We start from the raw sequence: 25,793 nt of genomic DNA on the forward strand, positions 1-25,793 counted from the left end.
GTTTAAAATCATGTGATTTAAAATGTTGTAAAATTAACTATTTTGCATGTATGTGAGAGAGACTAGGAAAGCATCACATTTATGTAAATAATTACTTATTCATCAATAATTACTTATTACTATTTATCAGTAGGTTACTACACAGGTTAGAACGTCATCTCACCTAAGACCAGCTCATGCGAATTATGTTCATGAACGTGACAAATGAACGAAAGATTCGGAAGGTAAAGTAATTATTTATGTTCCCTGTAAATAATTTTTGACTGCATTATAATGATTTCTTAATTCAGAATATGATCAAGATTGCGTAGGTGGATGTATTCGGGGAATTTGCCAGTTAAAAGTATAACATTTAAAGCCCCTTAAATGAGCGAAATGACTCGAAAAAAGATTCATTCATTTTGATGAACGAGATCGAACAAGAGAGTCAGCAAAATGATCCGAACCTCCTATCCAATACGTATTGGATCATCCAACTACGTCATCGTGCTACAGGCTGCAGCGAGGACTTCTTGGATTTGTGCGCTTTCATGTTTTGCGCTATGGACAAAAACTTTGCATCCGTTAGTTTTCAATGCATTTCGTTTCAATGTATTGCGTTTGTTAAAAACACCAATCACTATGTTTATTGGTTGAGTTGATGACCGTTTGGACGAATCTGGGCATGGGGGTGGGATTAAGCATCAACAATCGTTCCTGTTTGGCTCAGAGAAAGAAACCACATGTGTTTCTTTGACGAATCGCTGCTGCAGATTTTGATGACGCAATCACCGGCACTAAGGTCTACGGAGCCACTGAATGACCGATAGAAACAACCGTGATAACAAACAAAGGGAAAGCTGAGAATCTCATCTTTACGGTGCATTTTAAAGCATACGGATTGGATTAGCGAATCAAAAGTTATTAAACATTTTAGAACGATAGTTATTTTATGCCGCCGGCGGCTGTATCGGTCTTCAAGGGTTTAACAACAAGAGTATAAAAGACTGATGAACTGATTTCCTCTTGGGATACTGATACGCCAGTTCCCCCGACGCCTAGAAGCTGCGGACAAGAAACCCCAAGCAGAAGATAAGAAGCCCAGAGCTTACTAAGTAACACTTTTGATTCAAAACGTGATTATTGTATTTTATACTTAAACGATTAAGTTTTATTTGCCTTTATATTTTTGTTTATTATAAAAAGAATAGTAGCAAATTAAAAGAAATGTAATTGGTTACAAAATCTGCCTACTGAGACTTAGATTTATGATGCTGGAAGACTTTTAATGAGAACATACCACAGAGGAGTCTTCTGACCAGATTTGTAAGTACCTTTTGAATGCTTATGGTTTAGGTCAGATTTGACTTTCTTTACCTTACCTGAGAATAAAAAATAAATAGGTAAAAGGTGTTCAGAGTAAAGTACACACCGTAAAACAATTTCATTATTCATTTATGCTGATGTCTTCAGATCTCCTGTAAATTGACACTTAAAGCTCATTTCATTGGTGTCAATAGACTGAGGGTAATTGTTGGTTTCATAGACTGTAAAAAAATATGGACGACACCCCTTCGCTCTCTTCCATTGGTGAGAAGTGAAGCCCCCAGTGTCCCGATATGGCGCTGACCTGCGCTGTAGTGAGCAGGAAGTAAAGCTGCGAAATCAAGGCCCCGCCCTCACTCTCGGTGTGAAATAATTAATTATAGAAATTTAGATATTAAATGTAAAGCTCCTATCTCCTCAGTCCTCTGAAGATCACAAAAGTCTGTTGGTGCTTCAGTGACTACTTCGCTCAGAGAACCTCTTAATCACAGCTGTCAATCATGACGTCACCGTTTTTATAGCATCAAATAACTAACTAAAAACAAACTTATTTTAAAAACGAACACTTGAATTTACATCAGCGTGATAAAAAACTACAGTAAATGACAGAAACCACCTTCGGAAAAAAGATATTGTAAGTGTAATTAAATTGTTTAGTTGGTCTCAAGTCCCGTTGAATAACACGGGAGGCGGGGTTTATGACCTATTCTAGGACCAGTCACTGGGGGGCGATCAAAACGTTTTGACTTCACTTTTCAGGGCTTGTGCGGCACGCTTGGTTGGTTTCTATATAGAGATACAGACATTCTTAGATATGTCATTTAGTATTAAAACAAACTCAGTAACTGATAACTTTGATTTTCAGCTCCTCCTACAATTCATCATCATTGAAGCCCCTTCCACATCAATCACATCATCAGTGAAGCTCCTCGCACAGCAATCACATCATCAGTGAAGCTCCTCCTACAGTGAAATTCATCATCAGTGAAGCCCCTCCCACATCAATCACATCATCAGTGAAGCTCCTCCTACTGTAATTCTCCAATAAATGCTGGAATATTCCCATCAGTCTACAAGTGAAGACGAGCAGCAAAGCATCAGGAAGAGCTGAAATCTGCAAAGACTGAGTTTATTAAAGAGGACAGTGAGAACATGAGTGATCCAGAACCCTGCAGAATGAAACACTGAAGATCCTGAAGAACAAAGAGGTTGGTGTTTATTCTTCATTCATTCATGATGCTGAAGAACATTCATGTTAGAAAGATTCAACATCTTCTTCACTTTTAGATAAACGGGTAAACTATGAAATAGAAGAATATTTTCTTTCTTGTTTGTTTGTTTACCACAAATGGTCAGTAAAGGGAGGTTTGAGAAACTGTTATATTGATTGTCAACATTAGGTCCAACTAAATATTTTAGCTGTTTTATTTTACATTTATAACTGGCTCACATTTTTTGCAACCATGTTACCAAACATTTTGACATTTCTCAATATAGTTTGCTAAGTATTGACATGATTTGATATGGATTGTTTTGCATATACTATATTAGATAAAGTACAGGGCAAATGTTCTCAAGGAAAGAAAATCTCTCAAATAATGCTGTAAACTACACATGGGAGTCAATTTGTACTACATTAATATAATATTGAAGGTTAAAATTCACTGATTTGTATACAAATAGAGCTGGGCGATATATCGCACGATATTGTTATGCGCATCTCGTCAGTAAAGCCGGTTCCTTGATTAGTAGTAAATCACCATCACCTGCTTTCAGATGGAGCGGCATTTACTACAAAGAGCCGTAGTTAACTGACAAGCTGAGCCATATCGCATTAATATCGCGGACGTATCGCCAGTGATATTTAATGCGATATGGCTCAGCTTGTCAGTTAACTACGGCTCTTTGTACACAGCAAAAACTCCAGTGTTAAATTAACACTCCTGGGAGTGTATGAGTCCACACTCAAGAGTGTTTAAGTTAATGAGATAATTAAGTGATTAATTTAGTGATGATTGAACATTATTGAAGACACCTGATGTTAACAAGCAGAATCACTGAAGGAGAAAATCTCAAATTGTAAGCCACCGTTATGGTGATCAGTGTTTGCTTTAGTTGGACTCTTGAGCCTTATATGTTTACTTTAGATTTTGTTTGGCTGCTGTATCTGAGTTATAACCGCCAGTTAAACAAAGAGAAAATGCTAGATGAACAAAGAAAAACAGTGATCTGATGGTGTTGGTTATATTATGACAATCATCATTTGAACTTGATCACTGAACTCATTAAGATCCTTCTTTCTGACGTAGATTTATGTTGTTGATTACAGAATAACTGTGATTCTGCATAAATGCCCAGAATTTTTGATATAATAAAGAATTTCTTAAAAGTTGTTTAAAAAAAAAAAAACTTTCTTTTAGGCACACACAGACGTCAAGATTCAGTCTATGCATCTCAACAATGGTGACGAGCAGAATATTAAATTAGGAAAAGTAAATTACATAGACAATTCAGATCATAATTTATTCATACCGCAATGCATGATGGGAGCCATTAATGAGTTGTGATTGGTGGCAGCCACTGCAACATGCTTTATTATTGTCACCATTGTTGAGATTCACAGGCTGATTATTGATGTCTGTGTTTCTAAATAAATTCATTTGGGAGTCTTTTGATCAGAACAATGTTTAACAAATATTTTGGATTATAAGAAAATACTGATAATCACATGCTGTAGAATCACAAAGCTGCTGCTAACAAGATAAACCAAACTCTCAATAAGTTTCATTTTTCAGATCACAGCATGATAATGTTGAAACATAACCAACACTACCAGATCACACTTTTCTTTGTTCATTTGATGGTTATAAATCAATAACAGCAGACAAACAAAATTTAAAGTGAATATATAAGGGTCAAGAGCCCAACTAAAGCAAACACTCATCACCATAACGGTGGCTTACAATTTGTGATTTTCTCCTTCAGTGATTCTGCTTGTTAACATCAGGTGTCTTCAATAATGCTCAATCATCACTAAATGAATCACTTAATTATCTCATTAACTTTAACACTCCCAGGAGTGTTCATTTAACACTGGAGTTTTTGCCGTGTAGTAAATGCCGCTCCATCTGAAAGCAGGTGCACTCAAAAAAAAAATTGTCTAAACATAAGATTTATGTATTTGAATTGCATAACAAATTCCCATGCATTTGGTTTACATAGTTTTAACATAAACCAATCAATACTCCTGAATGTGATTCATATTTTTAAGTCATAGATAAATGAAACAGATAAGATTTATGTAATTGTATTAATAAACTGAATGTGATTTATATTTGTCAGTCATATGTAAATGAAACAGGTAAGATTTATGTAATAGTACACAGAAAAACGCCCATGTTAAATTAACACTGCTCAGTGTTCATATGTGTGCACACTAAAGAGTTAAAGCGGTCTTGAAGTTAATGAGATAATTAAGTGATGATTGAGCATTAATTATGAACACCTGCTGTTAACAAGCAGAATCACTGAAGAACAGAGAAACACAAGAACTACAACTGACTTCAGACACAGCCTCAGATGAAATCAACTGAAGAGAAAAGAAGACATTAAATCTGTGAAGATCTCAGCAGAGGAGGATTAAACAACTCCACAAACAGCATTACCAGCTTCACTTATTACTAACCAGACTGACTTTATTTCATTTCCGTGTTAATGAAATCAATAGTTGTATTTTAAAGTCACCATGATGGTGGTTAGCGTTTGCTTTAGTTGGGCTCTTGACCATTGACTCTTTAATATAAAATTTTCTCTGGCTGCTATAATTATGTGTTTATAAAACACATTTGTTGCAGCAAAAAAGCCATGAGAAAAAGAGATCAGGTGATATTGGCTGTTTATTGATGATGATGATGACGACAAAGTCATCATCATGTAATTGCCTCATTCGCTGATCTTGTTCAGTGTCTAATGCTTTTTAATATTGTTTTATTCATAACAGAAGCCATTTGATTTTACAGCATGAAATCTAACAGTGTTGTTTATCAAACAATATACTTTTTTTTTTTATTTTTATTTTATAGTTAGTGCACAAAAACCTTTCATCTATGGCATTACTTCGACTCACACAGACATCAAGAAACAGCATATGAATCTCAACAATGGTGACAAAAGATACAAAAAATCCTGATGCATAATTTATTAATGCCGCAATGCATGCTGGGAGATATGGGTGAGTTTTGATTGGTGGTACCCAGCATGCACTGCAGTATGAAGCATTTCATTGATTGTCACCATTGTTGAGAGTCATACACTGATTCTTGATAGCTAAGTAATAATGTAGAAGAGAAAGTTTAATGCACTAAATGTTTTTAAAATTCTTTATATTATTTGATTAACTGTTGGATCTAATGCTGTCAGGTCACACAGCTACTATAATAAATAAAACAAAATCACATAACCCCAATAATCAAAGCATTAGACACTGAAAAAGATAAGTGATTCAGGCCACAATATGATGATTTTACCTTCATCAATAAACAGCCAATATCACCTAATCTCTTTTTCTCTTGGCTTTTTCGCTGCAACAAACGTGTTTTATAAACACATAATTATAGCAGCCAGAGAAAACCTTATATTAAAGAGTCAATGGTCAAGAGCCCAACTAAAGCAAACGCTAACCACCATCATGGTGACTTTAAAATACAACTATTGATTTCATTCAAATGGAAATGAAATAAACTCAGTCTGGTTACTAATAGGTGAAGCTGGTAATGCTGTTTGTGGAGTTGTTTAATCCTCCTCTGCTGAGATCTTCACAGATTTAATGTCTTCTTTTCTCTTCAGTTGATTTCATCTAAGACTGTGTCTGAAGTCAGTTGTAGTTCTTGTGTTTCTCTTTCCTTCAGTGATTCTGCTTGTTAACAGCAGGTGTTCATAATTAATGCTCAATCATCACTTAATTATCTCATTAACTTCAACACTGCTTTAACTCTGTAGTGTGCACACATATGAACACTGAGCAGTGTTAATTTAACATGGGCGTTTTTCTGTGTACTATTACATAAATCTTACCTGTTTCATTTACATATGACTGACAAATATAAATCACATTCAGTTTATTAATACAATTACATAAATCTTATCTGTTTCATTTATCTATGACTTAAAAATATGAATCACATTCAGATTATTGATTGGTTTATGTTAAAACTATGTAAACCAAATGCATGGGAATTTGTTATGCAATTCAAATACATAAATCTTATTTTTAGACAAAAATTTTTTTTTGAGTGTGATGGTGATTTACTACTAATCAAGGAACCGGCTTTACTGACGAGATGCGCCTAACAATATTGTGCGATATATCGCCCAGCCCTACAAACACTTAAATTACATTCAAGGATGTTTTTTTTAAATAATAAAGTTATACTAACTTTACAATTACATAATCATATTTCTATAGTGGCTGTCAAAAAAACTGTTTACTGATTTATTCAAACATGCATGAAATATTGAACATTGAAAATTATAATAAATATGTAATGTGTTGCATATAATTATCAAAATGCTCCTCTCTAGAATTATTTTTTCTAGTTAAATAACGAGTTATGGTCACTGAATATGGTTTTTCTTTTTTGTATTATTTATTTATGTTTATGATGCATACAGGGTGAAAAGAAAATAAGTAAACAACCAAACAAACAAATAAACAGGTATAAGTCAAGTCACCTTCATTTATATAGCGCTTTTAACAATATAGATTTCAAAGCCGCTTTACAGTAATAATAGGAAATTAAAGTGCCAGAGATTGTTTTTGCTTTTGCTAAAATTAATTCTGCTACAATTAATTCTGAAAGATGATCGAAATATGTTATACATACACAATTATAACTTGTCATAATTAATTTTATATATATTTCACTTTTTGAGCTAATTTGCTAGGGTTGTGTGTGCCTCACAGGTGGATAGTAATGAAGTACATTTACTTCGTTACATTAACTTGAGTATTGTTGACAATTTTTACTTTTAAGAGTAGATTTGAATGTGAGTACTTTTACTTTAACTCGAGTACATTTCTAATGAAAAAACTGTACTTTTACTAAGTTACGTTGACGTTCCTCTCGTTACTTTATTTTAATGCAATATGTGTTGTTAAATGCGTAGTTTATAGGGGTGGCACGGTACATGAAAAAACATCCGAACCGTTCGGTTCGCTTGTCTCGGTTCGATGTGTGTGTGCGTCGCGCGGTTCGCACGGTTCGACGCATGCGCAATGTAGCCTCGTGCCCGTGCTAATACTGCTAAATCATAAATCAGACATATGTAGAATAACATTACAATGTCCAGCAATCGATTTAAATAGTACATTGGGTTTACTTAGACATTTAATGAGGTCTACTCCACTATATGTTGTTTTTTTCACGTGAATAAATAGGCTAGATCGACTGTTCCACGTACCGGTATGTACTTTAATGGTCCAGTGGCAGAACTTGCCAAGCGTGTCAAAGGTTCTGAGTTCTAATCTGCACTGAGTGCACTCGTGTATATATATATTTTTCTTTTTCATCAAACCCAATTATGTTTATCAGCGGTTGTATATCAAGCAGGGACAGATTTGTATGAATTTTGTTTTGTGATTTCATCGGAACGAATAGAGTAGCCTAGAGTCTCCTCAACGGATTGAAGCGCGAGTGAAGAACCGAGTGAAGAATGTGCGGCCGCTGCGGTGTGTGCGCGAGCCACGAGAACAGTGTATCAGCGCCACTGATCGCAACGGCAACGAGCACTTTGATCACTTGATTAAAAAAACACATTTCAGCGCTAGATTGCTTCTTATTTAACAAACGAACGAAACGAATACTTTGCTAGTTAACTGGAAATGTTTTATTTATTTGTATTGGTACATCTGTGCTGGGAGATAATATCAACCCTGGCAAAAAATGGTGGGGACATGTCCCACCCGCAAATTACGCCTATGATGACGAGACACGAGGAGAAATTGACAAATAATTGTCCGACACAGCCCACGTAGCTCTCACTACAGATGATGGACCTCCAGGGCCACTGAAATGGCGCTTTTCCACTGCATGGTACGGCTCGGTACGGTTCGACTCGGCGCGGAACGCTTCGGCTCGGCGCGGAACGCTTCGGCTCGCTTCGCTTTTCCACTGCGTGGTACGACTCGACTCGGTACGGCACGGTTCGGTTCGCTTTAGCTCGGTTGCTTTTCCACTCCAGTTAGTACCGCTTCAAAGTGGGTGGGACTGATCGTTATAGTTGCCGTCTCTACTGCCATGATATCATCATATTAAATGCGAATTTTTCATTCCGTGTTTCCCCATCCACTCCTCGGCAACCAACGAGAGGAACGTCTGCACCTCGTCCACTGACCACGATTCAGCGGCAGCCATTTCTTTTTTCGAAGTTTATACTGAGCCGTTTAAAGTGAGCCGTACCGAACCGAGCCGTACCGTACCATGCAGTGGAAAAGCGCCAAAGCGTGCCGTACCGAACCGAGCCGTACCGTACCATGCAGTGGAAAAGCGCCAAAAGTCTCCTCAGGGTGACTGCTCACTCATTTTACTTCAGAATGGGAAATGAGAAGCTGCGTTTTGCAAACACACCCCATTTATGAAATAAATTAATTAATAATTAGATAATTCAGCTATATATAATATGCTGAAGTAAATTTTTGGAGTGTTAAAAATTAAAATAAAAAACAACAAGAACCGTACAGAACCGAAAACCGTGACCCTAAAACCGTGATACAAACCGAACCGTGGGTTTTGTGAACCGTGCCACCCCTAGTAGTTTATTCCAAGCGCGCTGTATCTTTTTTCTGGGCTTGAGTGATGCTCAATTCACAAAAGAATCACTCATTTGAGTCGATTCTGTTCAAAGACTTCATCAAATAAGTCGGCAGATCTGTCTAAATCGGTTCGCGAATCAGAATGATCTGTTCAGTTTCCTACACGCACTGAATCGTCAGGAGCGATTTCAATTCACACTCGACTCGGAGTCGTAACAGGAAGATTTAAGAACATAAAGAGCGTAGATGAAGTGGCCGTGGACCTACAATACAGTCAAGTGAGAGCAAATCTTCAAATGCATCATATTTTTGACCGCGATGATGATCTTTAATAGTTGAACATCTTCTGTCTGTGAATGAATGATTCCACAGGACGATTCGATTTCATTTCACTCAGGTATTACATTTTACAACCAAACAGATTATTACGCCACGATAGCACTACTAGAAAGTATGACATTACCCGTTTTTTGGACATATACATTCATTTATACATTAAATAAGCTACCATTGTTCACAGTTTATGAACACCCGCCATCCCGCTGCGCGGTAGTTTGTGTGTATTGTTGCGCAGTGGCGTGCGAACTCGACTTGCCTGCCGTAGAGACAGTTAACCAGTTTAAACATGCTTGCAGAAATATACATTTGATTATATTTTGGAGAACAGAGAGAAGAAGATCCGTCGATGTACTTTTTTTTTGTGTGTGTGTGTGTGTGTTCAGATGTTAAGGAGCGGTCATGAGCGCGAGCACATGTGAAGAGTTTTAACTCTTTCTTCTCTGTCAATTACATGCCTTTGAATGCAACACTCTGCAGATGCACTTTATTTCGACATTGTCTAATAATCCAAATGTAGTTTTATAAGTTACTATTATACAAACCAAAGGACAGGCAATGATTTTCGGGCTATACATATGGCAGAAATAATGCTTGTCTCTTCTGTTTTGTTGCAAAGATAGGCTATCTACTTTTTTTTTTTTTTTTAAATGACTATTATTATCATATCTAAATAATATCATTTTATATATGACGACTTCAGATGCAAAAGCCTCTAAATACCATCTGAAACTTTCTTCTAAAAGAGCACTTTTATCAAGCTTGTATGTTTATGTCAGTTATTTCACTGAAATGGCAATAAAAAGTACCTATTAATTGTAATTAAAGTGAAATTACTGAACTTAAATATATACAAGCATTTTTATCAAGCTTGTATATATATATGTATATGTAGCAGGAGCAGAGGCGTGTGACTCGGGGCAGAGGGGCTATTATGCATACGCAAGCTGATGTGTGTCATATGAACAGCCTTAAATATGTGTCCCATACATGGAATCAGAGTGCCTATGTAGTAAATGGAAAATCTCTACAGCAAAAGGCCAACCGCTACATGCATTCGGTTTGTTTCTACCATGATTTGCACAGTTTGTTTACTATTTACTATTCACCTGAGCATTTAGTATTGTGCAATATAGCATACAGAAGGTGAGGGACATTTTGGGGGGGAAAGAAGTGCTGCATTTTATTTTTTAAACGTGACTTTTCATGAAAATTCTATAATCCAAGACGGCCGCCACCATGTGACGTCATAATATGCAAATTAGATGGGAAAATGTAATCCCTACATAAACTTTGGGTCATCCTTAATATTTTTCTAATTTACAGAAAGTCTCTATCTTTTATCACTTTTAAGATATAGCCTTTTGAAATTAAGATGTCAAAATCAAAAGTTTTAGGAAAAAACCTCTGGTGCCTAAAGGGTTAAAAGTTAAGACTTTGATTTTAGTAGGGTAAGTTTCTAGCTAGAGACTTCTACCAGTCCTGTTTTCTCTATTGTGTTTTAGTCCGATCACTGAGATTCTCACCTTTCGGAGCCCAAATGGCTTTCTGGCCCAGATGTTGAATCGTTAGGTTGATTAGATTAGCTGTAGGGGAGACTTTCACCTTTTGTCTTTAATGGCTCTGGGATGGCTCTTGGAACTGGACTTCCTGGCCAGTATCAGTATTTGAATAGTTACGCTGATTCAATTGGACTGGTAGCGCTCTCAGAGTAGGGTGTGTTCCTACTTCATTTGCATGCTTTGTTCAGAGTCTCCGCCTCTATGTAATCCCTCCCCCTTGGAATGTATATATCTACAATGAATAATGTATTAAGATTTGGTTGGACAACCTGCAGTCACGCTCAATAAAGAATAACTTCTGTTTGAACACGATCCCAACATATCCTGGTCTCTTCTTTGAAGAAGGAAAAAGTTCCCTACAAGCCTAATTGAACACTGTCTGTGTGAATTAAAACTTCAGAATTATATTCGTATAGACCTGCAACAGTGATAAGGCTAGTGGTCCAGACCAACCTTCCGAACTTATGACTTACAAAAGGTATACTTAACTAAGAAAGTTTTGGGAAGCACGTATTAACGATAAGGTACAGCTTAAGGTGTAACTTAAGAACCACGTAGTGTTAAGGAGGTTTCGGGAAACCCAGCCCTGGTTTGCGCTTGGCAAAGATGTTCAGATAGCCATTGTTTGTTTTTTTTTACAACCATGACAAACAACTAAACTCCTGCTTTCTCATCTTACTAGGGCTGTAACGATAGACCAAACCTACGATTTGGTTCGTATCACGATATTTATTTTTAGATTTGAAAAAAAAAATATCATGTTTTCGGTGCTGATGCGGTGTAGCGTCTGGCCTATGAATCATTCTTTCATTTCTTCTGAATTAACAAATTCTGACTCCGTGTTCTGAGCACATTCCTTCTGAAATCCAAAGCTTTTAGCCTCTGAACTCATGAATGCAAATCATGCGTTAGGCTCCAGCTAGTCTGCAAGAAGATGGTCTTGATGACTTTTATGGCGCCTTGAGTGTTAACAGACAACACGATACAGGATATTCTCCAAGCTTTGCAAACTTCAAAAGATTCCCAGGGGAGATATGGAACTCGCCCGCTGCGACCCAGACCTTCCACACACACACCCAGACATTCCAATACGCATGCACCCAAACGTTTCTTCAAACTTATCATTTAAAGTCATTTCCAAAGGTATATGACTAGAGATGCACCGATTACAATTTTCTGGGCCGATTCTGATTTCCGATTTTTCATTAAGTTTGACCTGCCGATACCGATTTTAGCCGATTCCGATTTAATTTTTTCTCGAGCTTCACTGCTCGCGACGCTCCTGCTTGACGCTCACGCGCTGCTCCTGCTCCCGTTGTGAATGCACTCATTGATTAACATGCACGCTGAAAAAAAATACTGAAATCTCTGAAGGTGATTGGTCCACGTACGTGAAGTAGGCGAAACCAAGACTCTCCATAAGAGACTGACACAGAAAGTTTCTAGAGAGCACTTTGTCTGTGAGAGTTGTCCCACGACTCCTTAGGGAGTTTTCTCCGTTTTTCTTTTCTTTTCTTTTCTTTTCTTTTCTTTTCTTTTCTTTTCTTTTCTTCAGTCTTTCTTTAGTCTTTATTTTTCATCTTCAGTCCTTCTCCTACGTTCAGTGAAGTGAACGTAGCCGGCAACGTTCACTGAAGAACACCCAGCTCTAAGAAGGAACACACGCACGGCGCCTCCAGCAACACAAAGAACCATGTACAAGTATATCAGTTTTATCGAGCTTTTGTCGTTCGCCCTATTTAGGGTGATGTGATTTCTTGTTGTCTCTCAAAAGGGTTACTTTGTCAGTGAAACTGCCATCCTGAGATTTTGCTTTCACTTTCTCTCAATCTTTCCTCCCTTTCTATCTCTCACTCCCATTCGTTATTCGTAGTTTGTTTACGTGTTCGTAGTCTGTATATACATATACTCGTGTGAATTGTATTCTGTATCCTTAGCTTGTGTTTTTATTTGTAAATATGTAAATATTCCCTTTTTGGGTAATTTAATCTGTGTAGACGATAAGCAAATCACATTCATAAACTCATGAATATTCCCTTTCATTTGAGTTATTTTTCCCCAGAAATGATTGTCGCTAAGTTACATGAGTGGTGAAAGATACACTTTTCTTAGAATAAATGAATAATCAAAGAGTTCTTTGGAACTGATTAATTTATTGTAATATTAATTTAGCGTACCTCAAAGTTAATCTAATTAACTGACCCAAATATTAAAAATTAATCATAATTGGTAATTATGGATTATTAATAATATTTCCCCTTTGAGCTAATATTGTTACAGCTGTGACGCATTCATTTAAGGGTGGCGCTGCCAATAAAGCATCTAAGAGCTGTCACAAAGAACTGGCAAAAGTAATTATTATGAATATGTCAAATATAGCAAGGAGACATTTTAATTGTTCATTAATTAACAAGTGTTTTCTGTGTCGACTGCAAAGATGTTGACGATGCTGACTCACGATCGCAGTAGTGAACGCGCCAGAGGTGCATTTCATACGGATTACATAAGAGAGCAGTCTGTTTTCTTTTGTTTTGAATTGTTCTGTTTAAAAGTAGATATTTCAAGCTTTCTGTCTCAGGTCTGTGAAGCAAGTACCTCACGTTGAGTTTCGGTTAATTTATGAGACGCTAGTCCAGTTCACATGCCAGCACCTCCATGTCGTGATTATCTATTGTCTGCTGTATTTACTTCTATTTATTAAATCCAGGCAATTGGTTGATGAAACATTGATTAAAATTAAGATACAATTAATACAAAACGAAATTTACTTTAAAGAAAGGCTTTGTGCTTTATTTTTGAAGTGTCTGTGAAAGTTTTTAAAGTCGCTTTCAGAGTGGTCATGACCGTAACGGAGAACTGTCACGTCCGTAACATTGTTTTTTTTTTCTCATAAATGCGAACACGAAAAATAAAATAAAAAGATTATTTTACGTTCTGAGGAGGCCGACGATTCTTCATCCGCTGGGTAGTATTAGGCCTACTTTTGTTTTGCGCAGTGTAAGTCATAGAATTAATAAAACATATTTTGCCACCTAAAAGTTAACGATTTGTGTGTCATGTCCGTTACGCATGTGTATTTCCCTCATGATAAATATAAAACGCATGTCGAGTGATATTTTTCTAATGTCTGGACTCCTGTAGTAAGGGAGTATGGATATATAAACAGACTTTTAATATATTGGTATTAAATGCATTTTCTGAGAATTTATATTTCAAGTTTTGACTGCAAATGTCACATCCATAACGCTGGAATTGCCCAATTTTAAAGAATTTATCCACAACTAGTTTTTTGGTGTAGGTCTACGTATTTTATTATGATAACTTCAAATAATACTAATAGTAATTTAAAGATGTGGTAGCCCTACATTTTACACATCACACTCCACTGTTATGGTGGCAATTTCAGTAGATTTACTAACTAACATGGTTGTGGAAACACAATAAGAATGGAAACTAAAATATGGTAGTATCGAGCTACAGCGCACATTCTATCAGCTGCAGTTCTGACGCCTCAGTCCCAATACTGTAAAACTTGACATACACTCACATAAAGGATTATTAGGACCACCTGTTCAATTTCTCATTAATGCAATTATCTAATCAACCAATCACATGGCAGTTGCTTCAATGCATTTAGGGGTGTGGTCCTGGTCAAGACAATCTCCTGAACTCCAAACTGAATGTCAGAATGGGAAAGAAAGGTGATTTAAGCAATTTTGAGCGTGGCATGGTTGTTGGTGCCAGACGGGCCGGTATTTCACAGTCTGCTCAGTTACTGGGATTTTCACGCACAACCATTTCTAGGGTTTACAAAGAAAACATCCAGTATGCGGCAGTCCTGTGGGCGAAAATGCCTTGTTGATGCTAGAGGTCAGAGGAGAATGGGCCGACTGATTCAAGCTGATAGAAGAGCAACTTTGACTGAAATAACCACTCGTTACAACCGAGGTATGCAGCAAAGCATTTGTGGAGCCACAACACGCACAACCTTGAGGCGGATGGGCTACAACAGCAGAAGACCCCACCAGGTACCACTCATCTCCACTACAAATAGGAAAAAGAGGCTATAATTTGCACAAGCTCACCAAAATTGGACAGTTGAAGACTGGAAAAATGTTGCCTGGTCTGATGAGTCTCAATTTCTGTTAAGACATTCAGATGGTAGAGTCAGAATTTGGCGTAAACAGAATGAGAACATGGATCCATCATGCCTTGTTACCACTGTGCTGGTGGTGGTGGTGTAAGGGTGTGGGGGATGTTTTCTTGGCACACCTTAGACCCCTTAGTGCCAATTGGGCATCGTTTAAATGCCACGGCCTACCTGAGCATTGTTTCTGACCATGTCCATCCCTTTATGACCACCATGTACCCATCCTCTGATGGCTACTTCCAGCAGGATAATGCACCATGTCACAAAGCTCGAATTATTTCAAATTGGTTTCTTGAACATGACAATGAGTTCACTGTACTAAAATGGCCCCCACAGTCACCAGATCTCAACCCAATAGAGCATCTTTGGGATGTGGTGGAACGGGAGCTTCGTGCCCTGGATGTGCATCCCACAAATCTCCATCAACTGCAAGATGCTATCCAATCAATATGGGCCAACATTTCTAAAGAATGCTTTCAGCACCTTGTTGAATCAATGCCACGTAGAATTAAGGCAGTTCTGAAGGCGAAAGGGGGTCAAACACAGTATTAGTATGGTGTTCCTAATAATCCTTTAGGTGAGTGTGCATTCACATCACATGTTAATACAGTTACACTCACAGGACACTGCACTTATTCGCTATCACAAAAGTTCATTATTTGCTTTAAAGCATTGCCAAGTAAACATTTCATTGGCGTTCTGTTCTGACATGATGCACTTTTTCTGAGCGTGTACTGAAGTGCGCGCGCACTGTCAAACAGCGCCAAACTGGATTTTTGTTGGGTCAGACCCATCTGATAGCGACGGGGGGCCAAGACTGCGAGAGCTACATGGAGTTACATAGAAACAATATGCACCAAACAAACCACTTTGAAATTTTGCTGTTTTGATGAATACAAAAGTTGGGTGACCCTCCCCCAAGACTAAAAAATGTTGGATGACCCCTCCCCTCAACAAAGAATAAAAAGACATGACCCTCCCCTATTTTCCTCCGGTGGTCCATTCCATAAATACCGAACAGTCCCTAACGTACTCTTCGTGAAGAGTGATCATCTCTGTGTAAGGGGTTAAATGTTCTTGCATTTCAAAATGCTTTCATGATGCAAAATGAATGTAAACACAGTCAGTTACGTCTTTAAGCCGGGATTAAACATACAGGAAATTTTTATTTTTTATTTCAAAATAGATCTATGTGTTATTTTGAATGTAGCCTATTAAATCTCCTGCTGTTTATGATGTCATCTGTTATAATAAACAACAGTTCATCTGAAAAATAACAGATCTTGAATTAAAATGTTATGGCACTGTTGTATATAGTGGTCGACCAATATATCGCCAAGGCCAAGATATCGGCTAATTTGCCATTTTAAAAAATCGGCATCGGCCAATAAGTTTTTCTGATTGGCCGATGTGTTGGAAGCGGGACTTTTATTTTGACAGCGCTCCGGACTTTTATTTTGACGGGTGACGCTGAGAACACCAGCGCCTGAGAAGAGAACGGCAGTGCCTGATCACACACAGGGGGGGCAGTGTTTCATATTATTGTAGGATTTGAGGGCGAAACAAACACAAATGAATCTTCCAGGTGAATTGTTCAAACATAATTCCACACAGGACTCAACATTCCAGATCCCCAAATCACCAATCCAGAACCATAAAAGAAGGCTCCAGCCAGTCTACCTAAGAACTTTATGGCCATGCGGGCTTCAAAGAGATGAGCCCAACTAAAGGAAGAACGTGTCAATGTTAGATTGGTCCCAAAGACTGATTGGTTCAGAGATGGCAAAAGCACGGTGCTCGATCAAGATAACGGCAGAGAAGCTGCTGGACTCCACACAAACACAAAACAGACCCCAGTCTCCTTAAGGAGACCTCTGAATGACCCAGAGTTTTGAAATCACTTCAAACCAAAGAGACTGAGACTTTGACTCATAAAAATACATAAAATTATCCCAGAACAATTTTCGATGGACTTCTCTCGTGTCAATTTTCTTTCTTTTCTTAGTTCTCTTATTTTCTGTTGTGAGTCTCAGTTCTAAGTTAAGTTTTGCGGCAAGATTTCGGTCTACGTTCTTCTGCAAAGCCAGCTTCAACAAAGACTTTCAATCAGTCCGCCAGCACACCACGTGATTGGCCGCCCCAGACGAGGACACCAGCCAACGGACCGGGAAAACCCCTCTCACACAACAAAGGGAATCCCCAAAAGCAAAGACGCAAGTAACCTCCAGACTAAAAGCTGAACTGGTGTATTGTATTGATTTAATAACCTGCCTAAGAAGGGTTTAGTGCATTGATCAATGCCACGTAGAATTAAGGCAGTTCTGAAGGCGAAAGGGGGTCAAACACAGTATTAGTATGGTGTTCCTAATAATCCTTTAGGTGAGTGTACATTCACATCACATGTTAATACAGTTGCACTCACAGGACACTGCACTTATTCGCTATCACAAAAGTTCATTATTTGCTTTAAAGCATTGGCGTTCTGTTCTGACATGATGCACTTTTTCTGAGCGTGTACTGAAGTGCGCGCGCACTGTCAAACAGCGCCAAACTGGATTTTTGTTGGGTCAGACCCATCTGATAGCGACGGGGGGCCAAGACTGCGAGAGCTACATGGAGTTACATAGAAACAATATGCACCAAACAAACCACTTTGAAATTTTGCTGTTTTGATGAATACAAAAGTTGGGTGACCCTCCCCCAAGACTAAAAAATGTTGGATGACCCCTCCCCTCAACAAAGAATAAAAAGACAAAGCTTCAACAAAGACTTTCAATCAGTCCGCCAGCACACCACGTGATTGGCCGCCCCAGACGAGGACACCAGCCAAAGGACCGGGAAAACCCCTCTCACACAACAAAGGGAATCCCCAAAAGCAAAGACGCAAGTAACCTCCAGACTAAAAGCTGAACTGGTGTATTGTATTGATTTAATAACCCGCCTAAGAAGGGTTTAATTAACGCTTGATGGTTCGTTCAGGTTATGTATTATAAGTGCATATAGAAACTTGGGATTTCATCATCTCGCTCTTAAAACTCATTCTTTCCTCACTCTCTTTCTTTCTGCAACTCGTATGAATGTGTGTGTGTGTGTGTTTATGTTAGATATTAGTTTTATGTGTTAGAATAATCAAAGTCTTGTTTGTATTTTTAAAGATAAGTATTACTTGTGTTATGTGCTTACGAATTTAATGTCTTAAACTGCTGATCTAAGTTACCTTGCTAACAAATAGTATTTAACTATAGAGTGGATATTTATATTCGCTGCAGAGCTGATAGTTACAGCCAGTTCAAATGAACCGCGAACGAGTCATTTGCTCGGTTGTAATAAGTGATTTCTTTCGAATTCCCTATAAATTAATCAATAATTCCTTTGAGCTAAATTGACGAATCACTACAATTACAAATATCTTACATTATTTTGAAGCTTCCCCGGGTGCCGCCATTGATTAGTGCGAATCCAGCTGTGATATCTTGTGAAGTGTGCATTTGTAGCCCGATAAACGTGTGACTGCGAGTGACGGTTGGTTTGTGCGAAGTGAGTGAATGCAAACAGAAGATCAGCTTCAGGAGATGCGATCGAAAAACTTTAAATTTTTCATTTTAAAATATGATGTGCTTTATCCAGTTTCCCACTGTTTCATATTCATATTGTTTTCACTGTGTGCTGTATGTAAAATTAGCATTACCTTGTCTTTATTTGAAAAACTATGATTACCATTGCGCATGAAATTACCAGATACCGAGTGCCCTGTTATGATGTTTACTTCCTTTTTATTCACATATTCAAATTTTTAAATAATTACTTTATTTGTGAAAAAAAACTGTAACAGGACTGCAGATTCAAGAAGTTGCCATCTAAAGTATAAGCATGTTTATTTTAAAGATTTGTTTTCTAATTCATTTCTAATTTATTAAATATTGATTAAAAAAAAAATATATATATATATATATATATATATATATATATATATAGATATATATATATATATATATATCTCGTCTTTATATCGGCCATCGGCCATCAAAAAAACATTTTCGGTCAACCAGTAGTTGTATATTTTTAATGTGTTTATTGCATTAAATAATTGTGTCATTGATCAAATATTTTTAGTAGTTCTCTTGACAGAAACATGGGATTTGTGCCTATAATGTTTTAAAAGTAATAATTGGAAGATCTATGTTCCTCATTCATGGAGATTTTCAGGGACATGCATAATTAATTTATAAAATCTCATCAAAATGATGGGAATATTTTAGGGCTCAGTTTATGTCCTTTGACTTTACAATCACATTTCTCTCTTTGAATTTGGATGTTGTCACGCGTTGGTTGAAGCAGGGAAGAATGCAGGATCTTAATTGTAGCAGAATTTATTTAAACAAACTCTAATACTCACAAACTGGATCAAAAGAAACATTAACAAAACAACCAAACATATAGCAACGACAACAGACAAGGAACAGACTGAAACACATTGCTTAAATACACAGAACAGAAGACTGGAAAGCGAGACACAGCTGGGACAAATTAACTCATAACTAATTAACAAGACGGGGATTAAATCACAGAGTCACGTGGGCAAATTGGGTGTCACAGGCAAACATAACATGAACACAGACACTAAACGTGACAGACGTACTGGAAATGCAATTAAACTTTTTTTTTCTTTCATTTCAGAGCTAATGGAAGAGAGCGAGGAGAGTGAAGAACTGAGTGAAGTGGAGGAGGAGAGTGAAGAACTGAGTGAAGTGGAGGAGGAGAGTGAAGAACTGAGTGAAGTGAAGGAGGAGAATGAAGAACTGAGTGAAGTGAAGGAGGAGAGTGAAGAACTGAGTGAAGTGAAGGAGGAGAGTGAAGAACTGAGTGAAGTGGAGGAGGAGAGTGAAGAACTGAGTGAAGTGAAGGAGGAGAATGAAAAACTGAGTGAAGTGAAGGAGGAGAGTGAAGAACTGAGTGAAGTGAAGGAGGAGAGTGAAGAACTGAGTGAAGTGAAGGAGGAGAATGAAGAACTGAGTGAAGTGAAGGAGGAGAGTGAAGAACTGAGTGAAGTGGAGGAGGAGAGTGAAGAACTGAGTGAAGTGAAGGAGGAGAGTGAAGTGGAGGAGGAGAGTGAAGAACTGAGTGAAGTGAAGGAGGAGAGTGAAGTGAAGGAGGAGAGTGAAGAACTGAGTGAAGTGAAGGAGGAGAGTGAAGAACTGAGTGAAGTGGAGGAGGAGAGTGAAGAACTGAATGAAGTGAAGGAGGAACATCATGTCAAACCTGGAGAAAAACCTTTGAGTCGCTCAAAGACTAAAAATACATTTTTAAAGAAAAGAAGAGCCAAGAAATCTTTCACCTGCACTCAGTGTGGAAAGAGTTTAACAAGCAAACGAAGTCTTCAGCTTCACATGAGGATCCACACTGGAGAGAAGCCGTTCACATGTGATCAGTGTGGAAAAACATTTATTCAGGCATCAAGCCTGAAGAGACACCTGACAGTTCATACGAAGGAGAAGCCACATTCATGTTCTGTGTGTGGAAAGAGTTTTTCACTGCAGCAATATTTACATACACATCAGAAAATACACACTGGTGTGAGAGAGTACATGTGCTTTGAGTGTGAGAAGACTTTTATGACAGCAAACTGTTTAAAACTGCACCAGAGGATTCACACTGGAGAAAAACCCTACAGTTGTTCACACTGTGACAAGAGATTCAGTCGGTCATCATCTCTGAAATCACATGAGAGGATCCACAGCGGAGAAAAACCTTACAAGTGTTCACACTGTGACAAGAGATTCAGTCAGTCATCATCTCTGAAATCACATGAGAGGATCCACAGCGGACAAAACCCTTATAAAACATTAACATGTGATCAGTGTGGAAAGAGTTTCACAACCAAACACAGCCTTTGGATTCACATGAGAGTTCACACTGGAGAGAAGCCTTACCCATGCAATCAATGTGGGAAGATATTCAGCCAATCAGGACACCTTAAAAGTCACATGAGAATCCACACTGGAGAGAAGCCTTTCACATGTGATCATTGCGGCAAAGCATTTCCCGGGGCATCAAACCTGAAGGCACACCTGACAGTTCATACGAAGGAGAAGCCATATTCATGTTCTGTGTGTGGAAAGAGATTTTCACTGCAGGAAAATTTACATAAACATCAGAAAACTCATACTGGTGTGAGAGAGTACATGTGCTTTGAGTGTGAGAAGACTTTTACTACAGCTCAACAATTAAAACTGCACCAGAGAATTCACACTGGAGAAAAACCTTACAAGTGTTCACACTGTGACAAGAGATTCAGTCAGTCAATACATCTGAAAAGACATGAGAGGGTCCACAGTGGAGAAAAACCTTACAAGTGTTCACACTGTGACAAGAGATTCAGTCAGTCATCATCTCTGAAATCACATGAGAGGATCCACAGTGGAGAAAAACCTTACAAGTGTTCACACTGTGACAAGAGATTCAGTGATTCATCATCTCTGAAATCACATGAGAGGATCCACAGTGGAGAAAAACCTTACAAGTGTTCACACTGTGACAAGAGATTCAGTCAGTCATCATCTCTGAAATCACATGAGAGGATCCACAGTGGAGAAAAACCTTACAAGTGTACACACTGTGACAAGAGATTCAGTGCGTCAGCTAATCTGAAAGCACATGAGAGGATCCACAGCGGAGAGAAGCTGCACACGTGTGATCAGTGTGGAATGAGTTTCTCTTTTAAAAGTCACTTAAAGATACACATGAGGATCCATGCAGTGCAGAAACCACATCACCACAGCCGGAGATCACGGTAAGAAGTTCATCTTTATGTGCTGAGAAACAAAATCTCTTCTGTAAAGTTAGTCACATTCAAATCACTCTATCTCCACCTATAGTTGGCGCTGTTTCACTGTGGCTGCTGTTGAATCATCCAGGTTGTGAATGAGGCCGACACCTGATGTGATTTGTAAAGCGTTTGGTGTGTACAGTAGTAAATAGTAGCGCTATATAAATGCCTCATTCATTAGTTTCTTAACAGCCACGATGAGCAATGGACATTTTGTTGTTTGATTGGGGTTTTTTTAACTCGTGTTCAACGCAAAATGAATGTGTGCGATAAAGAAATCAGTCTGATTTTGACGTGATTTGTCTGTTCAGAGCACTGCAAAATCACTCTCTGACAGTATACATAGCAGAGCTGTGCAACTTTCTCTTTCTGACACTGCTTATTATTTACATTTACATTTACGCATTTGGCAGACGCTTTTATCCAAAGCGACTTACATTGCATTCAAGGTACACATTTTACATTTTTGTCAGTTCTTGCTTCCCCTGGGAATCGAACCCATGACCTTGGCGTTGTTAGCACCAACGCTCTACTGTTTGAGCTACAGGAAGGCTGAATATTATGGTGAAGATAAAACATCAAACAGTATTTTCATGTTTTCTAACAGCAGTTCATGATTTTGTATTTGCTCTGGTGCTTATCAAGAATACAGAGACGAGAAGCTTCCAGATTCTTCCTCTGTTAATGTTAGAAAGGCATTGGAAACTATGTGATTGCTTGCAGATTACATGTGAAGCATGTGCCATCTAGAGTTTCATGACCAAACTAGTGATTTATAACATAAATCATCTTCATGATGTTAAAATAGATCATAATTGTGCACAGCAGTTGTTGACCAGATATGATGGGATTAAAATGACTATTGAACTCATCAGTGATCTTGACTTTGGGCTTTAATTTTCATTTCACATTTGTCTCTTATTTGAAATCTCACTTGATTTAATGTTTCTTTTAGACCTGATGGACGTGAACAAGAAAAGAAAAACAGAAGCCAAAAAATCTGTCTCCTGCCCTCAGTGTAAAAAAACGCTTCAAATGAAAATCAAGGCTGAAGATTCACATGAGAGTTCACACTGGGAAGAAGCGGCTCAGGCTTTCTCTCTGAAATCACATCTTCTCATTCTGAAGAAAGACCATTTAACTGTGATCAGTGCGGTAAACAGTTTCATTGGGCTTCAGTCTTGAAGAACTTGAAGATTCACACAAAGGAGAATATTCATTCTGAATATTACAGCAGAAAAGACACGGCGGTGTGTTTCAGTGCAGGAAGGCCTTTACTGCGGATGATAGAAAGAGATTGCATTTACATTTATGCATTTGGCAGACGCTTTTATCCAAAGCGACTTACATTGCATTCAAGGTACTCATTTTACATTTTGTCAGTTCTTGCTTTCCCAGGGAATCGAACCCATGCCCTTGGCGTTGCTAGCGCCAACGCTCTACTGTTAGAGCTACAGGAAAGATTAACTGAAAAGAGCACCAAGAACGTTCACCCTGGAAAAACCTTTGGAGGCAAAGTTTAGGAGCTGAAGAAGAGGCCTTAACACTTTTAATAGAGACATGAATCTTATGTTAATTTTTAACTCGTTCTTCATTGTTTTTCATTAGAACATCTAGTTTCACTTCTACTCTTCCATGGAAACGCAAGATATACTTTCATGTATCTTTGAAACTGGACTCTTTTCTTCTCTTCTTCTCTTGAGATTATTTGGCTTGCATAAGTCAGTAAAGAGAGAGATCTAATTCGCTTTCACTTTTTCTTAATGTTTGTATTTGCTTCATGAAATTATTGATTAAACTCTTTACTCATTTTATCAACATCTCATTGTTATTGTCCTTTTTTAATTTTCTGTTGATTGTGCTTGAATTAAGAGCTATTTCTTCATTTTAGTTCTAAAATTCACGAAGTATCCTGATATGATTGCTTTTTGAGCTTTCCGTGTTTTAAACTTCTCAACAGAGCTTTTAAATGCCTAACTCAATTATATTTCACTGCATTCATGACTGACACTGAATGAGATTGCTGTCTGTCTACATTATTAACAGTTTCACCCTTGATATCCAGTAACATATATACATTTCAAAGAGTTTGTTTGAGTCAGTTTGATGTTTCATTCACACCATCAGGCTTCATGAAGTCAGAACAATTGTCCATTCACCTGCAGCAGTGTAAATTGACCTCCACCATTCCCCAAATGAAAGAGCTCTTCAGGAACGTTGAAAAACGGTGGCAAGTTGATGTACGTCCCTTCAGGAACGACAAGGAGGTCACCAGATCCTGACAAGACCAATATGTTACACCACCCCTCTGCTTAGGCAAAAAAAAATTCCAAGCCTCAAAGGGAATGGTAATGCCCAGCCTCCAGAACACTGAACGGTACCTCGCTAAATATCCAGATCAAGGTAAGGCGTACAATGCTGAAATTCTGAAACTGACCCAGACAGGAACCGTCAAGAAGTTGAGTTCCCACCAGCTGATACAGTCAGGGGAATAATGGTATATCCCACATCACATGATGACACACAACAATAAGAACTGCATTGTGTTCAACTGTTCTCTTCTCAACCCTCAACTGTTCTCTTCTCAACCCTCCTCCTCCTCCTCCTTCTTCATCAACACTAACAGCTGACGATTTTGCTACATTCTTTATAAATAAAACAACCACCATCAGCGGCCAATTTACCAATCCACAAACTGACACACACATTTTACCAGCTAACACACACACTCTGTACCCTCCTTCTCTCTTTCAGAGACATAAGTCTCCAATCTCCTCCTTTCCAATCGCCCTACCACCTGTCCTATTATATATATATTGATCCTATTCCCACTAACCTACTTCAAGCCATTTCATCCTCAGTTGTACCCGTACTCACACACATCATAAACACCTCTCTTCACTTTGGCACCTTTCCCACAACATTTAAGCAGGCTTGTGTAACCCCACTTGCTTAAGAAACCGACTCTAAATCCAGCACATCTGGAAAATTACAGACCGGTATCTCTCCTTCCATTCGTCGCGAAAACACTTGAATGAGTTGTTTTCAACCAGATCTCTTCCTTCCTTACGCAGAACAACCTATTGTACAGCAACCAGTCTGGTTTCAAAATCGGACACTCAACTGAAACTGCCCTGCTCTCAGTAATTGAAGCTCTGAGACTGGCAAGAGCAGCTTCCAAATCCTCAGTTCTCATCCTGCTGGATCTGTCTGCTGCCTTTGACACAGTTAACCACCAGATCCTCTTGTCAATCCTAAAGATTAAGGGCATCTCGGGAACCGTACTCCAATGGTTCAAGTCTTACCTTTCAGGTAGGTCCTTTAGGGTATCGTGGAGGGGCATGGTGTCTAAGACCCAACTTCTAGCTACTGGAGTGCCTCAGGGCTCAGTGCTTGGACCACTTCTCTGCTCCATCTACATGACATCACTTGGATCTGTGATTCAGAAACATGGCTTTTCCTATCACTGCTACACTGATGACACACAACTCTACCTCTCATTCCAGCCTGACGATCCGACGGTAGATGATTGTATCTCAGCCTGCCTTGCAGACATTTCTGGTTGGATGAAGGACCATCACCTTCAACTAAACCTTGCGAAGACAGAGCTACTCGTGGTCCCGGCCAACCCAACACTTCACCACAACTTCACCATTCAGCTTGACTCGTCGTCTATAACTCCATCAAGGTCAGCCAGGAACCTTGGTGTGGTAATTGACGATCAATTGAACTTCACAGATCACATTGCTAGAACTGCCCGATCATGTAGATTTGCCTTGTACAACATTAGGAGGATCAGGCCCT

The 25,793-nt window shown here is 38.4% G+C and overlaps 1 protein-coding gene across 3 annotated transcripts; it reads left to right on the forward strand.

Moving 5' to 3' along the window:
* The first annotated feature begins 523 nt into the window (after positions 1–523).
* On the forward strand, positions 524–23,809 carry LOC311070671 (uncharacterized protein). Of its 3 annotated transcripts, XM_084094678.1 has the most exons (5): positions 524–1,094; positions 1,238–1,305; positions 2,171–2,513; positions 19,841–21,953; positions 22,945–23,809. In XM_084094678.1, exons 4-5 carry the CDS (start codon positions 19,846–19,848, stop codon positions 23,009–23,011), a joined length of 2,175 nt encoding a protein of 724 aa, XP_083950804.1. In that variant the 5' UTR covers positions 524–1,094; positions 1,238–1,305; positions 2,171–2,513; positions 19,841–19,845; the 3' UTR covers positions 23,012–23,809. The 3 variants fall into 3 exon arrangements, with proteins under 3 accessions (XP_083950804.1, XP_083950803.1, XP_083950802.1); XM_084094677.1 differs by lacking the exon at positions 1,238–1,305 and having other exon boundaries at positions 769–1,124; XM_084094676.1 differs by lacking the exon at positions 1,238–1,305 and having other exon boundaries at positions 769–1,094.
* Positions 23,810–25,793: the final 1,984 nt, after the last annotated feature.

This window comes from Abramis brama (genome assembly GCF_963993115.1).
Source record: "Abramis brama genome assembly, chromosome: 2".
Lineage (NCBI taxonomy): Eukaryota > Metazoa > Chordata > Actinopteri > Cypriniformes > Leuciscidae > Abramis > Abramis brama.

Bases quoted from the DNA above. Each gene is read 5' to 3' on its own strand.
- LOC311070671 (XM_084094678.1), top strand. From the start codon at position 19,846: ATGGAAGAGAGCGAGGAGAGTGAAGAACTGAGTGAAGTGGAGGAGGAG. The intron at 21,954-22,944 runs GTAAGAAGTTCA...TGTTTCTTTTAG, and splicing joins CACCACAGCCGGAGATCACG to ACCTGATGGACGTGAACAAG.